The sequence below is a fragment of the Phocoena phocoena genome, chromosome 20, assembly GCF_963924675.1.
Source record: "Phocoena phocoena chromosome 20, mPhoPho1.1, whole genome shotgun sequence".
Classification (NCBI taxonomy): Eukaryota; Metazoa; Chordata; class Mammalia; order Artiodactyla; family Phocoenidae; genus Phocoena; species Phocoena phocoena.
In genome coordinates, this window is record NC_089238.1 from 28650708 (window position 1) to 28672358 (window position 21651).

Genomic DNA, 21651 nt, shown 5'->3' on the forward strand with positions numbered 1-21651 from the left:
TAAAACAACTGAAATGGCAGTTCTGTGAGTATACATTTTGCCTATTTTTTTTCCCCTATAGTAAAGCCATCAATAAGGCCTATGAGGAGTATGTTTTATCTGTTGGGAATTTAGATGAGCGGATCTTTCTTGGAGAGGATGCTGAAGAGGAAATTGGGACCCTCTCAAGGTGTTTGAATACTGGTTCAGGAACAGAGACTGCTGAAAGGGTGCAGATGAAAAGCATCTTGCAGCAGCACTTTGACAAGGTGAGTTGAGCCATGCCAGAAGAGTGGAAATACAGGAGCAGGCATGCCAGAGGTTCTATTTTATTTTGGTAATTGTGTGTGTAGATGCGTTTTACTTGCTTCCAGTGTGAAAAAGAAAATTCACATCCTACTTATCTTAATTGAAAAAGTTATCTCCCAGGAGATGGAAACAACCTAAGTGCCCATCATCGGATGAATGGATAAAGAAGATGTGGCACATATATACAGAGGAATATTACTTAGCCATAAAAAGAAACGAAATTGAGCTATTTGTAATGAGGTGGATGGACCTAGAGTCTGTCATACAGAGTGAAGTAAGTCAGAAAGAGAAAAACAAATACCATATGCTAACACATATATATGGCATTTAAGAAAAAAAAAATGTCATGAAGAGCCTAGGGGTAAGACAGGAATAAAGACACAGACCTACTAGAGAATGGACTTGAGGATATGGGGAGGGGGAAGGGTAAGCTGGGACAAAGTGAGAGAGTGGCATGGACATATATACACTACCAAACATAAAATAGATAGCTAGTGGGAAGCAGCCGCATAGCACAGGGAGATCAGCTCGGTGCTTTTTGACCGCCTGGAGGGGTGGGATAGGGAGGGTGGGAGGGAGGGCGACGCAAGAGGGAAGAGATATGGAAACATATGTATATGTATAACTGATTCACTTTGTTATAAAGCAGAAACTAACACACCATTGTAAAGCAGTTATACTCCAATAAAGATGTAAATCAAAACAAACAAACAAAAAACACTTTTGGGGCTTCCCTGGTGGCGCAGTGGTTGAGAGCCCACCTGCCAATGCAGGGGACACGGGCTCGTGCCCTGGTCCGGGAAGATCCCACATGCCACGGAGCGGCTGGGCCCGTGAGCCATGGCCGCCAAGCCTGCGCGTCCGGAGCCTGTGCTCCGCAACGGGAGAGGCCCGTGTACTGCAAAAAAAACAAAACAAACAAACAAAAAAACACTTTTGAGGACCAAAAAAGAAAAGTTATCTCTATGTTTACTGTTTTAAATTTTGTCAACCTTGACTTTGAAAATTTTTGGTTAGATCTGGGAAAAAGAATTTAATATAAATGTAAATGAATGTATCATGCTGATGATTGTTGGTTTTGAGAAGATGGGCCAGTAATATACAGCCCATATTGAACATAGTAAGTGTTTAGAAAATGTTGATTGACCCAAATTGGTACCTTCATCTAAGAGACTAGAGAAACTGAGAATCTGTAGTCTTTAAGAAAGTTCTGTTAAACTGAGTTTCAGGATCATATGTATATTTCATGCAGACACTTATGATGATGGCGACTAGGAGTTTCCCTTCTGTTGTGTGGTGTTCATACAACAGAAAATAAGCACCTTCTGACAGGTGCTTCCAGAGGCAGTGTAGCTAATTCCAAGGGGTAACTCACCTGTAAGACCAGACTTAAGACTGGTTTGCTTTCTCATTCAACAAATATTCTCAAGGTATGCTGTATGTCAGATTGTGTCCTGGACACTGGGGCTATGTCAGTGAACAAAACAGCTATGAATATCCTGGAATTTACTGATGGCTTGGATCTAGGGTGTGAAAGAAAAGAAAACAGTGATGACTCCAGTTGGGTGAATGGTATAAAAGCTAAAGTCCTTACAAATGCCTAAAAAGTCTTCAGTGATCTAGCCGTGCTACCTCTCTGAATTCATCTCCCACCACTTTCCTCCTCACCCTTTCCACTCATGCCACATTAACTTCCTTTTTCATTCTTCAGATATGCCAAGCATACTCCCAACTCAAAGCCTTTGCTCTTGCTGTTTTCTCAGCCTAGAGCAGGTTTCTTCAAGATGCTTATGTGGTTTACTTCCTCGCTTCCTTCAGATCTCTGATAACCTGACTACTATATAAAATAATAACCACTAGCATCCTCCCCTACCTCGGGACTTGCTTTCCCCCTTATTTTGCCATTAGTGTTCCTGTTAGTATTTATCAGTGTCTGATGGTTGGTAGGTAGGTAGGTAGAAATAAAGAATTGATTGTCTCAAGATAGTAAATACATAGAAAGAGAGAGAGAGAAGGAGAGAAAGAGAGGGAGGAAGAGAGGGAGAGAGGAAGAAAGGAAGGAAGGATAGATGGATTGTTTATTATCTGTCTCCCTGCATTAGAATATAAGCTTTATGAGGTCTACGACCAGTGTTGTATTCAGTGCTTGTAGGCATTCCATAAATATTTACTATTGACATTTATTGAGGGGAAAGAACAAGTCTAGCGGGGAAAAAATCAAGAGTTAGAGTTATGAGCACGTTAAGGGTGAGATGTCTTTTAAATATTCTAGTAGAGGAGTTAAATAGGCCGTTTAGAGGTACAAGACTAGAGCTCACAGCAAAAGTAAGGGCTGTATATATATATATATATACCCTTAGGATATATATAGTGTCATTAGGATACGGATGGCTTTTAAAGCCATGGAATTAAGAGAGGTTACCTAGTAGTATGAGTTGATAGACAATAAAAGAGGTCTAAGAAGTTAAAGAGAGACTCTTCTTGATCAGAATGCACAGGAAGCTTTAAACTAAGAACTTAAACAGGGCTACCAAGAAGCCCCATGCTGACCTTGAGGACTACAGGCAGGAAGTTGTTTGTGGTCGTCGTATGTCATTTCCTTTGTGGAAGTGCTGCTACCTGTGGGCCACGTGGTAAGATGCTGCTGGCTGCTGTTGCTTCTCCTCCCAGCAATGCACTGGTTCATAAACAGGGAAGAAGGTGGCTGTAAGAAAAGCTGTTAAATATAGGGAGAAATCTTCTGAATGTAGTTAATCTACGTAGATCATCTTATTGACCTAAAAAAAATTACAGAATTAATTTCTTTGAAACAAAGTGAAAGTCTTGGCTCTACTCTTGTTTAATTCACAGAGAAAACACATATAGATTTATTTCTGTATGGCAAATTACTGTGTTTTTCTGTATCTCATGAAACTTGAATAGTTCTGTTGCCAGGTAAAAATTTTGCTGGGTGTTTTTACAACTATCTCTAGAATAAGCACATTTAATACATAGGGAAATATAGTCTATCTTGAATAGTAAAAAACTCTTTAGCTATCTTAACCTTTCAGAGTTTGTTGGAAAAATTAGAAAAGATATTTTATTAGCCTATGTATTTTTTTAACATCTTTATTGGAGTATAATTGCTTTACAATGGTGTGTTAGTTTCTGCTGTATAACAAAGTGAATCAATTATACATATATATATGTCCCTATATCTCTTCCCTCTTGCATCTCCCTCCCTCCGACCCTCCCTATCCCACCCATCTAGGTGGTCACAAAGCACCGAGCAGATCTCCGTGTGCAATGCGGCTGCTTCCCACTAGCTATCTATTTTACGTTTGGTAGTAAATATATGTCCATGCCACTCTCTCACTTTGTCCCAGCTTACCCTTCCCCCTCCCCATATCCTCAAGTCCATTCTCTAGTAGGTCTGTGTCTTTATTCCTGCCTTGCCCCTAGGTTCTTCATGACCATTTTCTTTTTTTTTTTTTCAGATTCCATATATATGTGTTAGCGTATGGTATTTGTTTTTCTCTTTCTGACTACCACTCTGTATGACAGACTCCAGGTCTATCCACCACACTACAAATAACTCAATTTCGTTTCTTTTTATGGCTGAGTAATATTCCATTGTATATATGTGCCACATCTTCTTTATCCATTCATCTGTTAATGGACACTTAGGTTGCTTCCATGTCCTGGCTATTGTAAATAGAGCTGCAATGAACATTTTGGTTCATGACTCTTTTTGAATTATGGTTTTCTCGGGGTATATGCCCAGTAGTGGGATTGCTGGGTCATACAGTACTTCTATTTTTACTTTTTTAAGGAACCTCCATACTGTTCTTCATAGTGGCTGTATCAATTTATATTCCCACCAACAGTGCAAGAGGGTTCCCTTTTCTCCACACCCTCTCCAGCATTTACTGTTTGTAGATTTTTTGATGGTGGCCATTCTGACTGGTGTAAGATGATATCTCATTGTAGTTTTGACTTGCATTTCTCTAATGATTAATGATGTTCAGCATTCTTTTACATGTTTGTTGGCAATCTGTATATCTTCTTTGGAGAAATGTCTGTATGGTCTTCTGCCTATTTTTGGATTGGGTTATTTGTTTTTCTGATATTGAGCTGCATGAGCTGCTTGTACATTTTGGAGATTAGTCCTTTGTCAGTTGCCTCATTTGCAAATATTTTCTCCCATTCTGAGGGTTTTCTTTTCATCTTGTTTATGGTTTCCTTTGCTATGCAAAAGCTTTTAAGTTTCATTAGGTCCTATTTGTTTATTTTTGTTTTCCATTTCTCTAGGAGGTGGATCAGAAAGGATCTTGCTGTGATTTATGTCATAGAGTGTTCTGCCTATGTTTTCCTCTAAGAGTTTGATAGTTTCTGGCCTTATATTTAGGTCTTTAATCCATTTTGAGCTTATTTTTGTGTATGGTGTTAGGGAGTATACTAATCTCATACCTTTACATGTACCTGTCCAGTTTTCCCAGCACCACTTACTGAAGAGGCTGTCCTTTCTCCACTGTACATTCCTGCCTCCTTTATCAAAGATAAGGTGACCATATGTGTGTGGGTTTATCTCTGGGCTTTCTATCCTGTTCCATTTATCTATCTTTCTGTTTTTGTGCCAGTACCATACTGTCTTGATTACTGTAGCTTTGTAGTATAGTCTGAAGTCTGGGAGTGTGATTCCTCCAGCTCCATTTTTCTTTCTCAAGATTGCTTTGGTTATTCGGGGTCTGTGTTTCCATACAAATTGTGAAATTTTTTGTACTAGTTCTGTGAAAATGCCATTGGTAGTTTGATAGGGATTGCATTGAATCTGTAGATTGCTTTGGGTAGTATAGTCATTTTCACAGTGGTGATTCTTCCAATCCAAGAACATGGTACATCTCTCCATCTATTTGTATCATTAATTTCTTTCATCAGTGTCTTATAATTTTCTGCATACAGGCCTCTTGTCTCCTTAGGTAGGTTTATTGCTAGATATTTTATTCTTTTTGTTGCAGTGGTAAATGGGAGTGTTTTCTTAATTTCACTTTCAGATTTTTCATCATTAGTGAATAGGATTGCAAGAGATTTCTGTGCATTAGTTTTTGTATCCTGCTACTTTACCAAATTCATTGATTAGCTCTAGTAGTTTTCTGGTGGCATCTTTAGGATTCTCTATGTATAGTATCATGTCATCTGCAAACAGTGACCGATTTACTTCTTCTTTTCCAATTTGGATTCCTTTTATTTCTTTTTATTCTCTGATTGCTGTGGCTAAAACATCCAAAACTATGTTGAATAATAGTGGTGAGAGTGTGCAGCCTTGTCTTGTTCCTGATCTTAGTGGAAATGCTTTCAGTTTTTCACCATTGAGGACAATGTCGGCTGTGGATTTGTCATATATGGCCTTTATTATGTTGAGGAAAGTTCCCTCTATGCCTGCTTTCTGGAGGGTTTTTATCATAAATGGGATTTTGTTGAAAGCTTTCTCTGCATTTATTGAGATGTTCATATAGTTTTTCTCCTTCAGTTTGTTAATATGGTGTATCACATTGATTGATTTGCGTATATTGAAGACTCCTTGTATTCCTGGGATAAACCCCACTTGATCATGGTATATGATCCTTTTAATGTGCTGTTGGATTCTGTTTGCTAGTATTTTTTAAAATTTTATTTATTTGTTTTTGGCTGCATTGGGTCTTTGTTGCCGCATGCAGGCTTTCTCTAGTTGCAGTGAGCTACTCTTTGTTGCAGTGCACGGGCTTTTCATTGCGGTGGCGTCTCTTATTGTGGAGCACAGTCTCTAGGTGCACCGGCTCAGTAGTTGTGGCGCACGGGCTCAGTAGTTGTGGCGCACGGGCTTAGTTGCTCCGTCATATGTGGGATCTTCCCGGACCAGGGCTCAAACCTGTATCCCCTGCATTGGCAGGTGGACTCTTAACCACTGTGCCACAAGGGAAGCCCTGTTTGCTAGTATTTTGTTGAGGATTTTTGCATCTATGTTCATCAGTGTTATTGGCCTGTAGTTTTCTTTCTTTGTGACATCTTTGTCTGGTTTTGGTATTAGGGTGATGGTGGCCTCGTAGAATGAGTTTGGGAGTGTTCCTCCCTCTGCTATATTTTGGAAGATTTTGAGAAGGATGGGTGTTAGCTCTTCTCTAAATGATAGAATTTGCCTGTAAAGTCATCTGGTCTTGGGCTTTTGTTTCTTGGAAGATGTTTAATCACAGTTTAAATTTCAGTGCTTGTGATTGGTCTGTTCATATTTTCTATTTTTCCTGGTTCAGTCTTGGAAGGTTGTGCATTTCTAAGAATTTGTCCATTTCTCCAGGGTGTCCTTTTTTTTTTTTTTTTTGCGGTACACAGGCTTCTCACTGTTGTGGCCTCTCCCGTTGCAGAGCACAGGCTCCAGACGCACAGGCTCAGCAGCCATGGCTCACGGGCCCAGCCGCTCCGTGGCATGTGGGATCCTCCCGGACTGGGGCATGAACCTGTGTCCCCTGCATCAGCAGGCGGACTCTCAACCACTACGCCACCAGGGAAGCCCCCGGGTTGTCCATTTTTGGGGCATATAGTTGCTTGTAGTAATCTCTCATGATCCTTTGTATTTCAGCAGTGTCAGTTGTTACTTCTCCTTTTTCACTTCTAATTCTATTGATTTGCGTCTTCTCCCTTTTTTGCTTGATGAGTCTGGCTAATGGTTTATCAATTTTGTTTATCTTCTCAAAGAACCAGCTTTTAGTTTTATTGATCTTTGCTATCGTTTCCTTCATTTCTTTTTCATTTATTTCTGATCTGATCTTTATGATTTCTTTCCTTCTGCTAACTTTGGGTGTTTTTTGTTCTTCTTTCTCTAATTGCTTTAGGTGCAAGGTTAGGTTGTTTATTTGAGATGTTTCTTGTTTCTTAAGGTAGGATTGTATTGCTATAAACTTCCCTCTTAGAACTGCTTTTGCTGCCTCCCATAGGTTTTGGGCCGTCGTGTTTTCATTGTCACTTGTTTCTAGGTATTTTTTGATTTCCTCTTTGATTTCTTCAGTGATCTCTTGGATATTAAGTAGTGTATTGTTTAGCCTCCATGTGTTTGTATTTTTTACAGATATTTTCCTGTAATTGATATCTGGTCTTGTAGCGTTGTGGTCGGAAAAGATACTTGATACGATTTCAGTTTTCTTAAATTTATAGCCTATGTATTCATGCTTAAATTCTTGACGTTAAGTTATATCTTTTTCATATTTGTGTTCAAGAATTTCACTTAAACTTATTTCTCTGAAGATCTCTCTGCTTTGGGGGGAAAAACTGATAGGTTCTAGTAACTAAAGGTAAAGAAGGGCAAGAAGACTGAAGAAGGCTGTTCTGCATCAGATTGTATTCTGCATCTAAGAATGTTTGTTTTATCCTCTCTGTGAAGCAAATTTGATTATTTTTTATTTTTTTATAAATTTATTTTATTTATTTATTTTTGGCTGTGTTGGGTCTTCGTTGCTGCGCATGGGCTTTCTCTAGTTGCGGCGAGCTGGGGCTACTCTTTGTTGCATTGTGGGGGCTTCTCATTGTGGTGGCTTCTCTTGTTGTGGAGCATGGGCTCTAGGCACATGGGTTTCAGTAGTTGTGGCACATGGGCTCAGCAGTTGTGGCTCACAGGCTCTAGAGCGCAGGCTCAGTAGTTGTGGCGCATGGGCTTAGTTGCTCCACGACATGTGGGATCTTCACGGACCAGGGCTTGAACCCATGTCTCCTGCATTGGCAGGTGGATTCTTAACCACTGCGCCACCAGGACAGTCCAAATTTGATTATTTAGATGAGCTTTTATTAAATCATGGATTTCATTTGGGCCAGATTTATTCTCAGCTTTCCTTTGTCAATCTTTGAGTAATTACAAAAATAGCAGTAGATGGGAACGGTGAAATTCTGTTTGTCAGAGATAGCCTTAATATTTTCATGCTTATGTTTGCCTTCAAGCTCAAGTTTTTGTTTTTTGTGGTACACGGGCCTCTCACTGTTGTGGCCTCTCCCGTTGCAGAGCACAGGCTCCGGACACGCAGGCTCAGCGGCCATGGCTCACGGACCCAGCTTTTCCGCGGCATGTGGGAACTTCCCGTACCGGGGCACGAACCTGTGTCCCCTGCATCGGCACGCGGACTCTCAACCACTGTGCCACCAGGGAAGCCCCAAGCTTAAGTTTTGAAGGAGGAATAATAGGGAACTATGCCTTATCTTAAACATTTAACCTTTTATTTTATTTTTACTTTTTTTTTTTGGCTGTGCCACACGGTGTGGTTGGTGGGATCTTAGTTCTCTGACCAGGGATTGAACCTAGGCCCTCAGCAGTGAAAGTGTGGAGTCCTAACCACTGGACTGCCAGGGAATTCCCATAAACATTTAACTTCTAAGAGACAAACTTCTTAGTTGTCTAAAGTGCAGATTGTCCTTTCACACAATTTCACATGGATAGTCGTGGCTCTTGGTGGTGTAACATTTAAATTCCAAGAACAATGACAGAAATCACTAATATTTATTGATAATATAAAGTTCTGATTAGCTTGAAATTCCCATTCATGAAGTAATTGAAAGTAGTTTAGGTCTTTTTGACCTAAAATAATGTTCTTTTTCCTCCTCTTTAGTCTAAAGCACTTAGGATCTCTACCCCACTTACTGGTGTGAGGTACATTAAGGGTAACAGCCCTTGTGTGACTCCAGTTTCTACAGCTACACATAGCTTGAGTCGTCTTCACACCATGCTCACAGGCCTCAGGAATGCACCAAGTGAGAAACTGGAACAGATTCTAAGGTTAGTTTGAGCCATTCTTGTCTTCTAAGATTTGGTTGTTGACTATTTTCCAATTTTCTATTTTTTCACCCTTTGTGCCTTAATTCACCCACTGATAATTTTATATCAATTGCATGCTCAGTTCTGTTGTTAGTCTTTAGAGGACATAGCAATATAAAACGTATGACTAGAAAATGACCCTTTTTTTCTCAGTATCTTAGTCTTCTTGGGCTGCTATAACAGAATATGGTAGACTGCTTATAAACAACAGAAATAAATTTCTCACAGTTCTAGAGGCTGGAAGTCCAAGATCAGGGTGCTAACGGATTCAGTGTCTGGTGAGGACTGCTTCCTGGTTCATAGATAGCTGTCTTTTGCTGTGTCCTCATGTAGCAGAAGGAGGCAAAGGAGCTCTCTAGGGTCTCCTTTATAAGGGCTCTAATTCCATTCATGAGGACTCCACCCTCATGACCTAATCCCTCCCAAATGCCCCACCTCCATACACCATCACATTGGGGATTAGATTTCAACATATAAATTTGGGGCAGGGGGTAAGGAGGGGGGCAACACAAACATTCAGTCCATAGCTCTCGATTATTTTTTAACATAGTTCAGGAGATAGTAACTAATAACACTAGACACTGTAGAATAAAGCACCAAACTATCTATTACCAGTTGTTCTCTCTTAAGATTTCAGGGAAGCGGGGGATCTGTAAAGATGGGTGTTTGTCAAAGAGCTTCAGGAAGAGGATTGGACCTGAGCAAATTTCTGAAGGGTTGGTCAGATTTGAAAAGATAGCCAGTTAGATTCATAACCAATGTAAAACCACTGTAACTTTCTAAGTTTTATAAAACACCCTTAGCCTGAAAAGGAAGTCAACTACCTTGAGTTCCTTTGAGCTGTCTGATACTAGTAGGAATATCAGGAAGCATTAGTGAAAAACACAATAGACTGAATTTCATTACCTGTGCATAATTTTTGGCAAATTTATTTGACAAAGTTACTTCCAAGACTGCTCCTGTTCCTAAAAATTTATGATTTAATGATGTAGACTCTATAGGAGCCAATTTGATTTCTGGTGATATGGTGTAAGAAAGCTCTGTATAAACATAAAATAATTTCCCATTCATAGCTAGACTTATTAAATACCAAGGCTGACTAATTTTCCTGTACATTTTCATGAAGTCTACTTTATTCGCAAACTTGATTGTGATTGACACCCAACAGGGTTTGTCTGTATGGCCTCTTCCTAAGTCATATTTCTCAGATGGTCCTTGTTTACCTAGAATTCAGAAGCATTTCATAAATACATTTTAGAAGCCTGTCTTAACTGTTATGTCTTCCAGATCTCTTTACAGTCTCTAACTAGGAGTAGCAGCTTCTTTAATCTTAAATAACCATTAGTGGAGTTAAATATTGCCAGTAGCTACTAGGTAAAACCAAAGGGTCCTGTTTTTGTAACCTCTGTGTATGTTCATAAATAAAATTCTGCTTGCATATGATATTCAGTAGCCATCTCTACCAGGATTATAATTGATTATATTTCCTTTATAATTTTCTAAACTTGCTGCATTTTTATAGAGAATATTTATGTTTATGATCGAGATAAAGACATAGTTGTTGCAAAAGCCCACATGGTGATCCTCTGTATTATGCTTCTGCATCGAACATATATTGCCTTTCTAGTAAAAAAAAAAAAAAATCAATGAAATAAACTTCATTTTAGAGGAGAAAATGTAGAATGCCAGTAATGATTTATATAAGTTTGTTGTAGTATAGATCATATACCCCTTCACTCTGTTTTTTTCTAGGAGTTCTTAATAAGAGATGTACTGCCCTCTAGGGAAACAGTTGAGGGCAGTTTTGTTTGTCATCAGTGATTGCAGATGTGTAGGCTAGGTGGGTCATGCACATCAAATAGGCACCGGTCAAAGTTCCTAAACTTAACTGCAGTAAAAGGTACAGCTCCATGAAAGAAATATTTTTTCATTCAAATGGTAATACTAACACCTTTGATAAGGAATTATGGGATCTCCTGGATTAATAGGGAAGTGTATAGTTTCTCTTTGAAGTATTTTATATTTACAGGTTAAAATTACTCTGAAATTACAGAGTTGTAAATAGTTTATCACTTTGTGACTTGACAAAACCTTTAAATCAGATAATTTCTTCTTATTTTTTTAGGACATGTTCCAGAGATCCAACCCAGGCTATAGCCAACAGATTGAAAGAAATGTATGAAATATATTCTCAGCATTCCCAGCCAGATGAGGATATCAGTAATTGTGCTAAAGGTAAGGCTTAATATTATCTATATTGTTCTCATCTTTGAACTTTAACTACATGCATTCCTTTCTTGGAAACCGAGTCAGAAATATGAAGAAAAAATTTGACTTTAGACTGAGGGCCAGAATATGGATGTCCAATTTTTCTGTCAACCAACTGATTTCTGGGCCATTCTCAATAAGAGAGAAATTTTAGACTGATAACCTCTATTATGTTGGACTTCTGGCACTTTAAAAAAATCTTTGGTTTTCTTTTGTAGACTGGATTTTCAGTATAGAACTATAGTGATTCTTCAAAATGATAAGAACAAGGACAGAATATAATAGTTGTTACATGCCCAGACCCATTGGAGTTGTTTGATGTCATGAAGTATGAATACCAAGTAGGAGTGGAATAATAAACCAATTACATATGTCTTAGCATAGAGCTGCTCTATTCAAAATACAAAAAAAAAAAAAAAGTGTGAATCTTGATGGAATGCTATTGCAGTTTTTATGTGCAAACTTCATTTCACAATTTTAGAAAAATTTCAGTGTTACCATGAAGATGAAATTAAGGAATCTTAGGGGTGATTGAAATAGCAACTGTAGGAAGTGCATGTATATGAAGTGTTGGGTTGGTTTTTAAATTTTATTCTGCTGTAGGGAATGGGATGGATCCTCATTTTCCCCAGTATTTGTGTTCTTTGCATGTGATTTTTGTGTTTTTTATTATTTATGCAGAAATTGCCAGCAAACATTTTCGTTTTGCAGAGATGCTTTACTATAAAGTGTTAGAATCTGTTATTGAGCAGGAACAAAAAAGACTGGGAGACATGGATTTATCTGTGAGTAAATAGCTAATGTACTGAGCACCACAATAAAATGTAGTTTCCTTTCAGCCCCACCCACCAAAAAAAAAAGCCATTATTGAAAAAATAATACATGGCTTTGAGGGAATAAGATTGGCATCTAAGAAAACTTGTGTTCTGAGTCCTCTTACCTCCAGTCCCCCACTTAGTGTTCCTCATTGCAGCAGTTTCTGTAGGTAGTAAGACTCTGTAGTCAAGGATTAAAACGTTCAGACTTAACCTTAATTGAGGTTTTTAAATAACAGAATTTTAATTCAAGCCATGTATAGAATAAATTGAGTATTGACTATATAGGAATTTAACATAAACATTCAACCATTGATCTTTGGCTAAGATAATTTTTCTAGATTGTACAAGTGATATTACTTTTAATGACATCAATAAAAATAATTTTTTAAAAATTAATTTTTAAATAACATTTTAGAGAAAATTGTAAAATTGACAAATAATTGTTCTAACTCCTTGTAACTATTCACACTTCTCTTATTCTATATAAAAATATGGCTGTGTATACAATGGAATGTTACTGAGCCATAAAATAGAGTGAAATTCTGCCATTTGCAGCAACATGGATGGACCTAGAGATTATTATGCTTAGTGAAATAAATCAGACAGAAAGAAAAATACAGTATTATATCACTTACATATGGAATCTAAAAACTATGCAAAACAGAAACAGACTCACATATATAGAAAACAAACTTGGGTTATCAAAGGGGAGAGGGAAGGGGGAAGGGGCAAATTAGGCATATGGGATTAACAGATACTAACTACTATGTATAAAAATAGGTAAGCAACAAGGATATATTGTATAACACAGTCAATTATAGCCATTATCTTGTAATAACTTTATTTAGAGTATAATCTGCAGAAATACTGAATCACTAGGCTGTATACCTGAAACTAATATAATATTGTAAATCAACTGTACTTCAATAAAAATATTATATGGCTGTATACGGTTGTAGGAATTTAAAAGGCTGTTTTAGGACAGTTTTTTTTATTTTGAAAACATACAGAAGGGTATATAAAGGTTTCTAAATGTTAAAGCTTTGTTTTTTTTAATAGGGCATTCTGGAACAAGATGCATTCCACAGATCGCTCTTGGCCTGCTGCCTTGAGGTCGTCACTTTTTCTTATAAGCCTCCTGGGAATTTTCCATGTATTACTGAAATATTTGATGTACCACTTTATCATTTTTACAAGGTATTTTTAAAAATCTGAAACTGATGAGGAAATTGTGGATGAGATCCACTTCCTGTGGTTAGCCATCTAATTCATTTTAATATATGAGTACATTTCTTCTATTTTTAATTACATATTTAATAATTTCCACTCTAAATGGGGAGCCGAGAAGAAATAGGAGTCTTAAGAACTATATACTTTCAATGTATTGTATAGACCTATTTTGTGTAAAAGTTTCATATAATTCCTCCTTTTGTCTGATAAAGTCTTTTAGAATACTTTCATTTTATGCGCTAAGAAAGTTTTAGAAAAGTAGCAAACATATCACTAGCTAATCGTGATAGCAACCTTCTTTTTTTAAAAAAATTTTTGACTTATTTATTTGGCTGCATCAGGGCTTAGTTGCGACAACACGGGATCTTCGTTGCGCCATGCGAGAGCTTTCATTGAGGCGCGCAGGCTCAGTAGTTGTGGTGCACAGGCTTAGTTGCCCTGCGGCACGTGGGATCTTAGTTCCCCGACCAGGGATCGAACCTGCGTCCCCTGCATTGGAAGGCAGATTCTTAACCACTGGACCACCAGGGAAATCCCCACAACCTTCTTTTTTATTTTATGAAAATTAAGTGAAAGTGTCTTTCAAAAAAAAAAAAAACTCCTTTTCACATACTATATAGAGGCACAGAATTATAGCATTGATTTGGTTTCCCTCTTAATATTGATTTAGTGTATGGATTTAATTCTCCTACAGTAGTCAAAACTAATTTTTATAATGGCATAAACTGAATGCTCAGAGGTTTTAAATGTGAAATTTTGGGACTTCCCTGGTGGTGCAGTGGTTAAGAATCTGCCTGTGAATGCAGGGGACACGGGTTCGAGCCCTGGTCCGGGAAGATCCCACCTGCCGCAGAGCAGTTAAGCCGGCAAGCCACAACTACTGAGCCCGCGTGCCACAACTACTGAACCCCGTGCGCCTAGAGCCCGTGCTCCGTAACAAGAGACGCCACCACGATGAGAAGCCCGTGCGCCACAGTGAAGAGTAACCCCTCCTCACCGCAATTAGAGAAAGCCCATGAGCAGCAACAAAGACCCAATGCAGCCAAAAATAAAATAATAAATAAATAAATATATAAATAAATAAATATGAAATTTTGAGTAATGTTTTTTAATCTCAATAGACAAGGCATGTTTTTTAAAGATTTTTGAAATTTTTAATTTAAAGATCTTTGAAATGTATCACTATACAAAAGATTTTATATAATTCATACATGCAGTTTAAATAATTATTTATAAAGATAGTGAAAGGAAGAGCACCTGTTTCAAAATAGTACTAGTCTTTAAACTTGTAATTTTTGATAAATTGACTTTTTTGTTTCTATAAATATGTAAAAAAACTTAAATAAGTTTACCAATTTTGCTTTTGCACTTGAACAATTTTTTTTGTTAAAAAATTATTGTTACTAAACAAACCAAGACATTTTTAAAAATTTCAGGTGATAGAAGTATTCATTAGAGCAGAAGATGGCCTTTGTAGAGAGGTGGTAAAACACCTTAATCAGATTGAAGAACAGATCTTGGATCATTTGGCATGGAAACCAGAGTCTCCACTCTGGGACAGAATTAGAGACAATGAAAACAGAGTTCCTACATGTGAAGAGGTTTGTGAAAAGATGTTAACATCTTTCTATGATAAAAGTATATCAATATATAGTCTATTCATAATTCTCTTTCACCGACCACAGTTAAACTTAGCATCTTCCTCATAAGTATGGGAGGGTAATAGCTGGGTTTAATTTGGTACAATCACCCCTATATCTAAGAGGAACCAAGAGTCAGAAATAATTTGTGACTGCCCCAAGGTTTCAGTGACAGAGTAAGAGTTCAGTGTTCTTTCTTGATTTTCTAATCAAGTTTCAATACCTTAAAATGGTTGTCTAATTCTCTAAATCAGTAATGAAGGTTAATTTATATTTAGTGTCCAATTATTAGATTTGAATTTTTTAAGCCTGCCAGAATTTTTTTTAACTTCAGTATGAAAGTGGAAAATACAGGGGATTTTATTTAGGTGGAATAACTGATGAGCCAAGATAGTTTTCTTTTGCCTTAGATTATTATTATATTTCTAATTAAAATACTCTTTTGAATAATGGCATTCTGTGTAAACATTCCCTAATAGGTCATGCCACCTCAGAACCTGGAAAGAGCGGATGAAATTTGTATTGCTGGCTCCCCTTTGACTCCCAGAAGGGTGAGTGAAGTTCGTGCTGATGCTGGAGGACTTGGAAGAAGTAAGTTTAAAATATTAAGGGAAGTATTTTGGGGCCTAGCATCTGGAGATTTAAATTCCATCTAAAACTACAAGTGAAGTTAGTAGGGTGTATATAGAAGAAAATATTCTGTACATTATAGTACCACATGGATCACTTTAACGCTTTTGAAAAATATTAAAGAACACAGGAAAATGCGTGAAAAGTCAAGTGTCTTTTAAAATAGATAGAATGCTGTATAGTAATGTGATTCCTATTTATTAAGTGTATCTTTTTTCTATAAGCATGCAAAAGGGCTGAAATGGAAAAACCAAACTATTAATGATTATTGTTGGGTAATAGAATTCTAGGTGATTTCTGTAAATTTTTAAAGATGAATATGTATTACTTTTAAAATCGGAAGAAACAGAAAAATCTTCTTAAAGGTAAAGTGTATGATCTAATTAGGTACAGATGAGCCATTGAGTTAAGAGGACTGAATGGCCTGAGCATGTTCAGCTTTTTTTTTTTTTTGGCTGTGCCTTGCAGCTTATGGGATCATAGTTCCCTGACCAGGGATTGAACCCGGGCCGTGGAAGTGAAAGCAAGTCCTAACCACTGGACTGCCAGGGAATTCCCAAGCATGTTCAGCTTTGACTCTTGTCAGTTGAGCAGTGCTACCCTGGTTAATACAACAGCATTGCTGGCCCTGAGGTACAGAAAAGAGAAATTTTGCTTTTCATCTGGTTACATTTTAGGCAGTTCTTTATAACATCTGCCAGGTGCAACGTTTAAGTTTACATCAGATAAAACTACTTTTTAAAAAAAGCAATTCTGTAAATCCAGAGAGTTCTAAATCCTTGGATTGCATTAGAAGGACATTCTTGTTTCTAGATCAACTTTTTAATGTAATTGATAAGCACTGGCTATAGAAGAAAGATCAGTTTTAAAATGAGGAATCACTCTGTGTCAGTGCATACTCAATGAATATGGATGATCTATATGAAAACTTACTCATTTTTGAAAGAGGAGGCATAAAGGCTTAATGGTTTATTTTTCTGCTTATTATCCACTCAGACCCATAGATCTGATAGCTGGTCTTCCTCAGTCCTATTTCTGTAGAGTTTTTCCTTCCCTAATCAATGGATTAGGACTTGACTTTAAACTTCATTTTTTTGTACTTATCACTTCTCCATTTTCATGAGGGCTTTTAATATTTTACGAGATAACGATCATAATTTGAAACACTTTTTTTTTTTGGCCATGCCCCGCGGTATGTGGGATCCTAGTTCCCCACCCAGGGATCAAACCTGTGTCCCCTGCATTGGAAGCATGGAGTCTTAACCACTGGACCGCTAGGGAAGTCCTTGAAACACTTTTAAAAAAATTTTATTGAAGTATAGTTGATTTACAATGTTGTGTTAATTTCTGCTGTATAGCAAAGTGACTCAGTTATACATATTCTTTTTCATAATGGATTATCAAAGGATATTGAATATAGTTCCCTGTGCTATACAATAGGACCTTGTTGTTTATCCAGAGATAATGATCATAATTAATGTATTCTTCCTAACTCTGCAGCTTTGTTCCAAATATAAATCTAGTATGTTTATTTGCCTTTGTATCACCAGGAAATTATAATGTTAAGCCACAGTCTGTCAGAACTGCTCCTGTCAGTCCTCTTATGAACTCCCTACATAGATTTTAATATTTAAAACCCAGTGATGTGCAGTTTTTACAGCTGGACATGGAAGAGGGAAAGGGATGCCTCTCAAAAATTCAGACAGTGGTGTGAATACTTAACTATAATGGTTAACAGAGTTTCTGTGTGGGATGTTGAAAAAGCTTTGGAAAAGATGTTATTGGTGTTTGCACAGCACTGTGAATGCAGTGCCGCTGAGCTGTACACTTAACAGCAGGTGAAATGCCAAGTCCTATGCTATACGTATTTTACCACAATTTTAGAAAGCTAGTAATATACCGAGAACCACTGGATTGTACAATTTAAGTGGGTGAAATATGTGTGAATCATATCTCAGTAAAGTTGTTTAAAAAAAAATAAACTAAGCTTAATTGAATCCAAAACATGTATGTCCATTCTTGCTAAAGAACCGAATTGAATTTTAGTAACTTTCTACATGTAAAAAATGACAAAGATAAAAATGCATAAAACAGGGGGTAAATGCTCCCAGATGATACATAGTAATATCAAATCCATCAAGTCTTATCAAGTAGTATCTTTACAGTGAAATCACATCTTACATGAGTGTTCTGTAGAAATTGGATATGGTAGAAAAATAGAAAATTATTTAAATTGCCCCTCAGTCCTCAGGTAGTGGAGGGCAAAGTCTAGTTTGATTTACCAAAAGGTGGAGTGAAGAAGGGAACACTGTGAGACACATAGAGAAAAATCCTTCCTTTAAGTTTTGCTCTTAATAGTATTCAGTTGAACTTTCATTCATTGAATGTAACTATGATGTGACTCCTGTAATTTTTGGTTTTTGATTATATAGTATTTCAAGCACTAATTAGTTGTGAACATCACTTCTAGGATGGAAGTCAGATCTGTCTCCTTGAGTTAAATGATTTTTTCTTTTTTTAACCCTAGGCATAACGTCTCCAACCACATTATACGATAGGTACAGCTCCCCAACAGCCAGCTCTACCAGAAGGCGGCTATTTGTTGAGAATGATAGCCCCACTGATGGAGGGACACCTGGCCGCATCCCCCCACAGCCTCTAGTCAATGCTGTCCCTGTGCAGAATGTATCTGGGGAAGCTGTTTCTGTCACACCAGTTCCTGGACAGACTTTGGTCACCATGGCAACAGCCACTGTCACAGCCAACAATGGACAAACAGTGACTATTCCTGTACAAGGTAAGGAAGGCAGAGTTGAATATTGCGTTCCTTCTCTGTGGCACTTATTAGAAAGTTACTCGAAATTTGGCTGGAATGATGATATGAGAGAAGAGTGGGGGAAAGGGGTTGGGAGGGGAAATAATTGAAAACCTCTGCCTGGAGAATCTTATAGTATCAACATTTTCTTCATGCTTTTTTTCTCTGAAACAAATTTTAGGCATTGCCAATGAAAATGGAGGAATAACATTCTTCCCAGTCCAAGTCAATGTTGGGGGGCAGGCACAAGCTGTGACTGGCTCCATCCAGCCCCTCAGTGCTCAGGCCCTGGCTGGAAGTTTAAGCTCTCAACAGGTGACAGGAACGACCTTGCAAGTCCCTGGTCAGGTGGCCATTCAACACATTTCCCCAGGTGGACAACAGCAGAAACAAGGCCTACCTTTAACCAGCAGCAATATTAGACCCAGGAAGACCAGCTCTTTATCGCTTTTCTTTAGAAAGGTAATTTTTCTAAAGAAAAATGTACCCTTACCAGTTCTAGAGCTTGGGAAATACAAGGGTTAGATAAACAAAGTTTGAGATATTTTTGTTTATCTACTAGGTTTATCACTTAGCAGGTGTCCGTCTTCGGGACCTTTGTGCTAAATTGGATATTTCAGATGAACTGAGGAAAAAAATCTGGACCTGCTTTGAATTCTCCATAATTCAGTGTCCTGAACTTATGATGGACAGACATCTGGACCAGTTGTTAATGTGTGCCATTTATGTGATGGCAAAGGTGAGTACCATTAGGAATTTAAAGGAAAAAGTAAAGATGCTACTTCCTTACTCTCAGAACACTTTTAACAGCTTTATTGAGATAAAATTCACATACCGTATAATTCACTCATTTAAAACACACAGCTCAGTGGATTTTACTACATTCATAGGTATGTGTGACAATCACCACAGTCAATTTTGGAATATGGTATTCTATTGTATGCATATATAATATTTTGTTTACCATTCATCAGTAATGGACATTTAGATTGTTTCTACTTTGGGGCTATTATAAATAACGCTGCTATGAACATTTGTATACAAGTTTCTGCGTGGACATCTTTTCATTTCGCTTCTGTATATACCTTAGGGTGGATTGCTGGGTCATAGGGTAAACTCTATGTTTATTTGAGGAACTGCCAGACTGTCTTCCAAAGTCATTGCACCATTTTACATTTCCACTGATAGTATATGAAGGTCCATATTTCTCCACATTCTCATCAACACTTTTTATTATCTGACTTTGTTTTTTAAAATAATTTATTGAGGCGAAACTCACATAACATTACCCATTTTAAAGCAAACGTTTCAAGTTTTAACATTGGTAACTTTTTTCTTCTTTTTCAAGGTTTGTTTGGCTAGTCTAAATCCCTTGAAATTCTTTATGAATTTGTCAGTTCTGACTTCTTGTCACAAAGAAGTCAGGTGGGGTTCAGATAGAGATTATGTTGAGTAGATCAATTTGGGGAATATTGCTATCTTAACCATATTTCACTTTCTGATCAATGAACGTTTGGGACCTATGCTTTTCTTTATGGGTAGTTTATTGATGGATGATTATTTTTCTTGTTATGAGTCTATTCAGATTGTCTGTTTCTTCTAGAATCAATTTTGGTAGTGTATGTCCTAGGAATTTGTCTGTTTCCTCTGGGCTTTCTAATTTGTTGGCACACAGTTCATAATATTCCTTTTAGTCCTTTTTATTCTTTGTCAGTAGTAACTTAACAATCTCTCTTTTTATCTTAGTGTAGCTGAAGGTTTATCAATTTTGTTGATTTTGTCAAAGAATGAGATTTTGGTTTCATTTATTATGATATGCTCTAATCTTTATTATTCCCTTCTTTTTGCTTGCTTTAGGCTTAGTTTTTTTTTTTTTTCATGGCTGTGCTGCACGGCTGCTGGGATCTTAGTTCCCTGATCAGGGATCAAACCCAGGCTGTCAGCAGTGAAAGCGCGAAGTCCTATCCCCTGGACCGTCAGGGAATTCCCTAGGCTTAGTTTTTGCTCTTCTTTTTTCAGTGTCTTAAGATGAATGGTTAGGTAATTAATCTTTCTTCTTTTTTACTATAGGCATTAAGAGCTATAAATTTCCCTCTAAGCACTGCTTTAGCTGCATCTCATAAGTAATGGTATGTTGTGTCTTCATTTTCATTCATCTCAAAGTGTTTTCTGATTTCTCTTTTGATTTGACTTACTGGTTATCTAGGTGTGTTAATTTCAACATATTTGTGAGTTTCCCAAATTTCTGTTAATGATTTCTAGTTTCAATCCATTGTGGTCAAAAAACATACTTTGTATTAATTACTTCAATCCTTTTAAATTTATTGAAGCTTTGTAGCCTAGCATATGGTCTGTCCTGGAGAATGTTCAGTATGCACTTGAGAAGAATGTGTATTTTATTGTTGGGTGGAGTGTTCTATAGATGTCTGTAAGGTTTTTTAGTGTTTTTTATAGTGTTAAAGTCTTCTGTTTCTTTGTTGATCTTCTATCTAGTACCCATGCATTATTGAAAGTGGGGTATTGAGCTCTCTAAATATTATTGAATTGCCTATTTCTCCCTTCATTTCTGTCAGTTTTTACTTCATATATTTTGGTACCCTGTTATTAGGTGCATGTGTTTTTTGTTTGTTTTTTTTGCATGTGTGTTTTTAATTGTTGTACCTTTCTGATGGATTGACCCTTCATCATTATGAAATGTCCCTTTTTATCTCTAGTAACTTTTATTTTTTGTTTTAAAGTCAGTTTTATAGTGTGATATTTGTATAGCCACCCAGCTTTCTTAGGGTTGCTGTTTGCACGATATACCTTCTTTCCATCATTTTCTTTCATATCTGTTTGTTTGTTTTAATGTAAAGTGTGTCTCTTATAGGGAGTATAGTTGGATCTCTTTTTTAATCTAGTCAGACAATTTCTGCCTTTGATTTTGTTGTTTAATCCATTCATATTTTAACATAATTGTTGTAACTAGATTTACATCTATCACTTTACTTTTTGTTTTTTATGTATGTCTCATGTCTTTCAGATACTCTCTTCCTCCTTTACTGCTTTCATTTTCATGTGCATTCATGGCATTTTAATTTCAGTGATGACTTTTTTTTTTTTTTTGCGGTATGCGGGCCTCTCACTGCCGTGGCCTCTCCTGCCACGGACCAC

At 37.2% G+C, this 21651-nt stretch overlaps 1 protein-coding gene across 4 annotated transcripts in view; it reads left to right on the forward strand.

Moving 5' to 3' along the window:
* Nucleotides 1-21651, forward strand: part of RBL2 (RB transcriptional corepressor like 2) — a 45714-nt gene that overhangs the window by 15152 nt on the left and 8911 nt on the right. For 3 of the 4 annotated variants that reach the window (XM_065898468.1, XM_065898469.1, XM_065898470.1), the window contains exons 8-17: nt 62-248; nt 8892-9058; nt 11223-11332; nt 12047-12150; nt 13243-13380; nt 14850-15014; nt 15533-15644; nt 18211-18480; nt 18680-18960; nt 19061-19237. In XM_065898468.1, coding sequence (XP_065754540.1) covers nt 62-248; nt 8892-9058; nt 11223-11332; nt 12047-12150; nt 13243-13380; nt 14850-15014; nt 15533-15644; nt 18211-18480; nt 18680-18960; nt 19061-19237 — 1711 coding nt within the window. The remainder of the gene's footprint in view (nt 1-61; nt 249-8891; nt 9059-11222; nt 11333-12046; nt 12151-13242; nt 13381-14849; nt 15015-15532; nt 15645-18210; nt 18481-18679; nt 18961-19060; nt 19238-21651) is intronic. The other variant, XM_065898471.1, reaches the window with a different exon arrangement.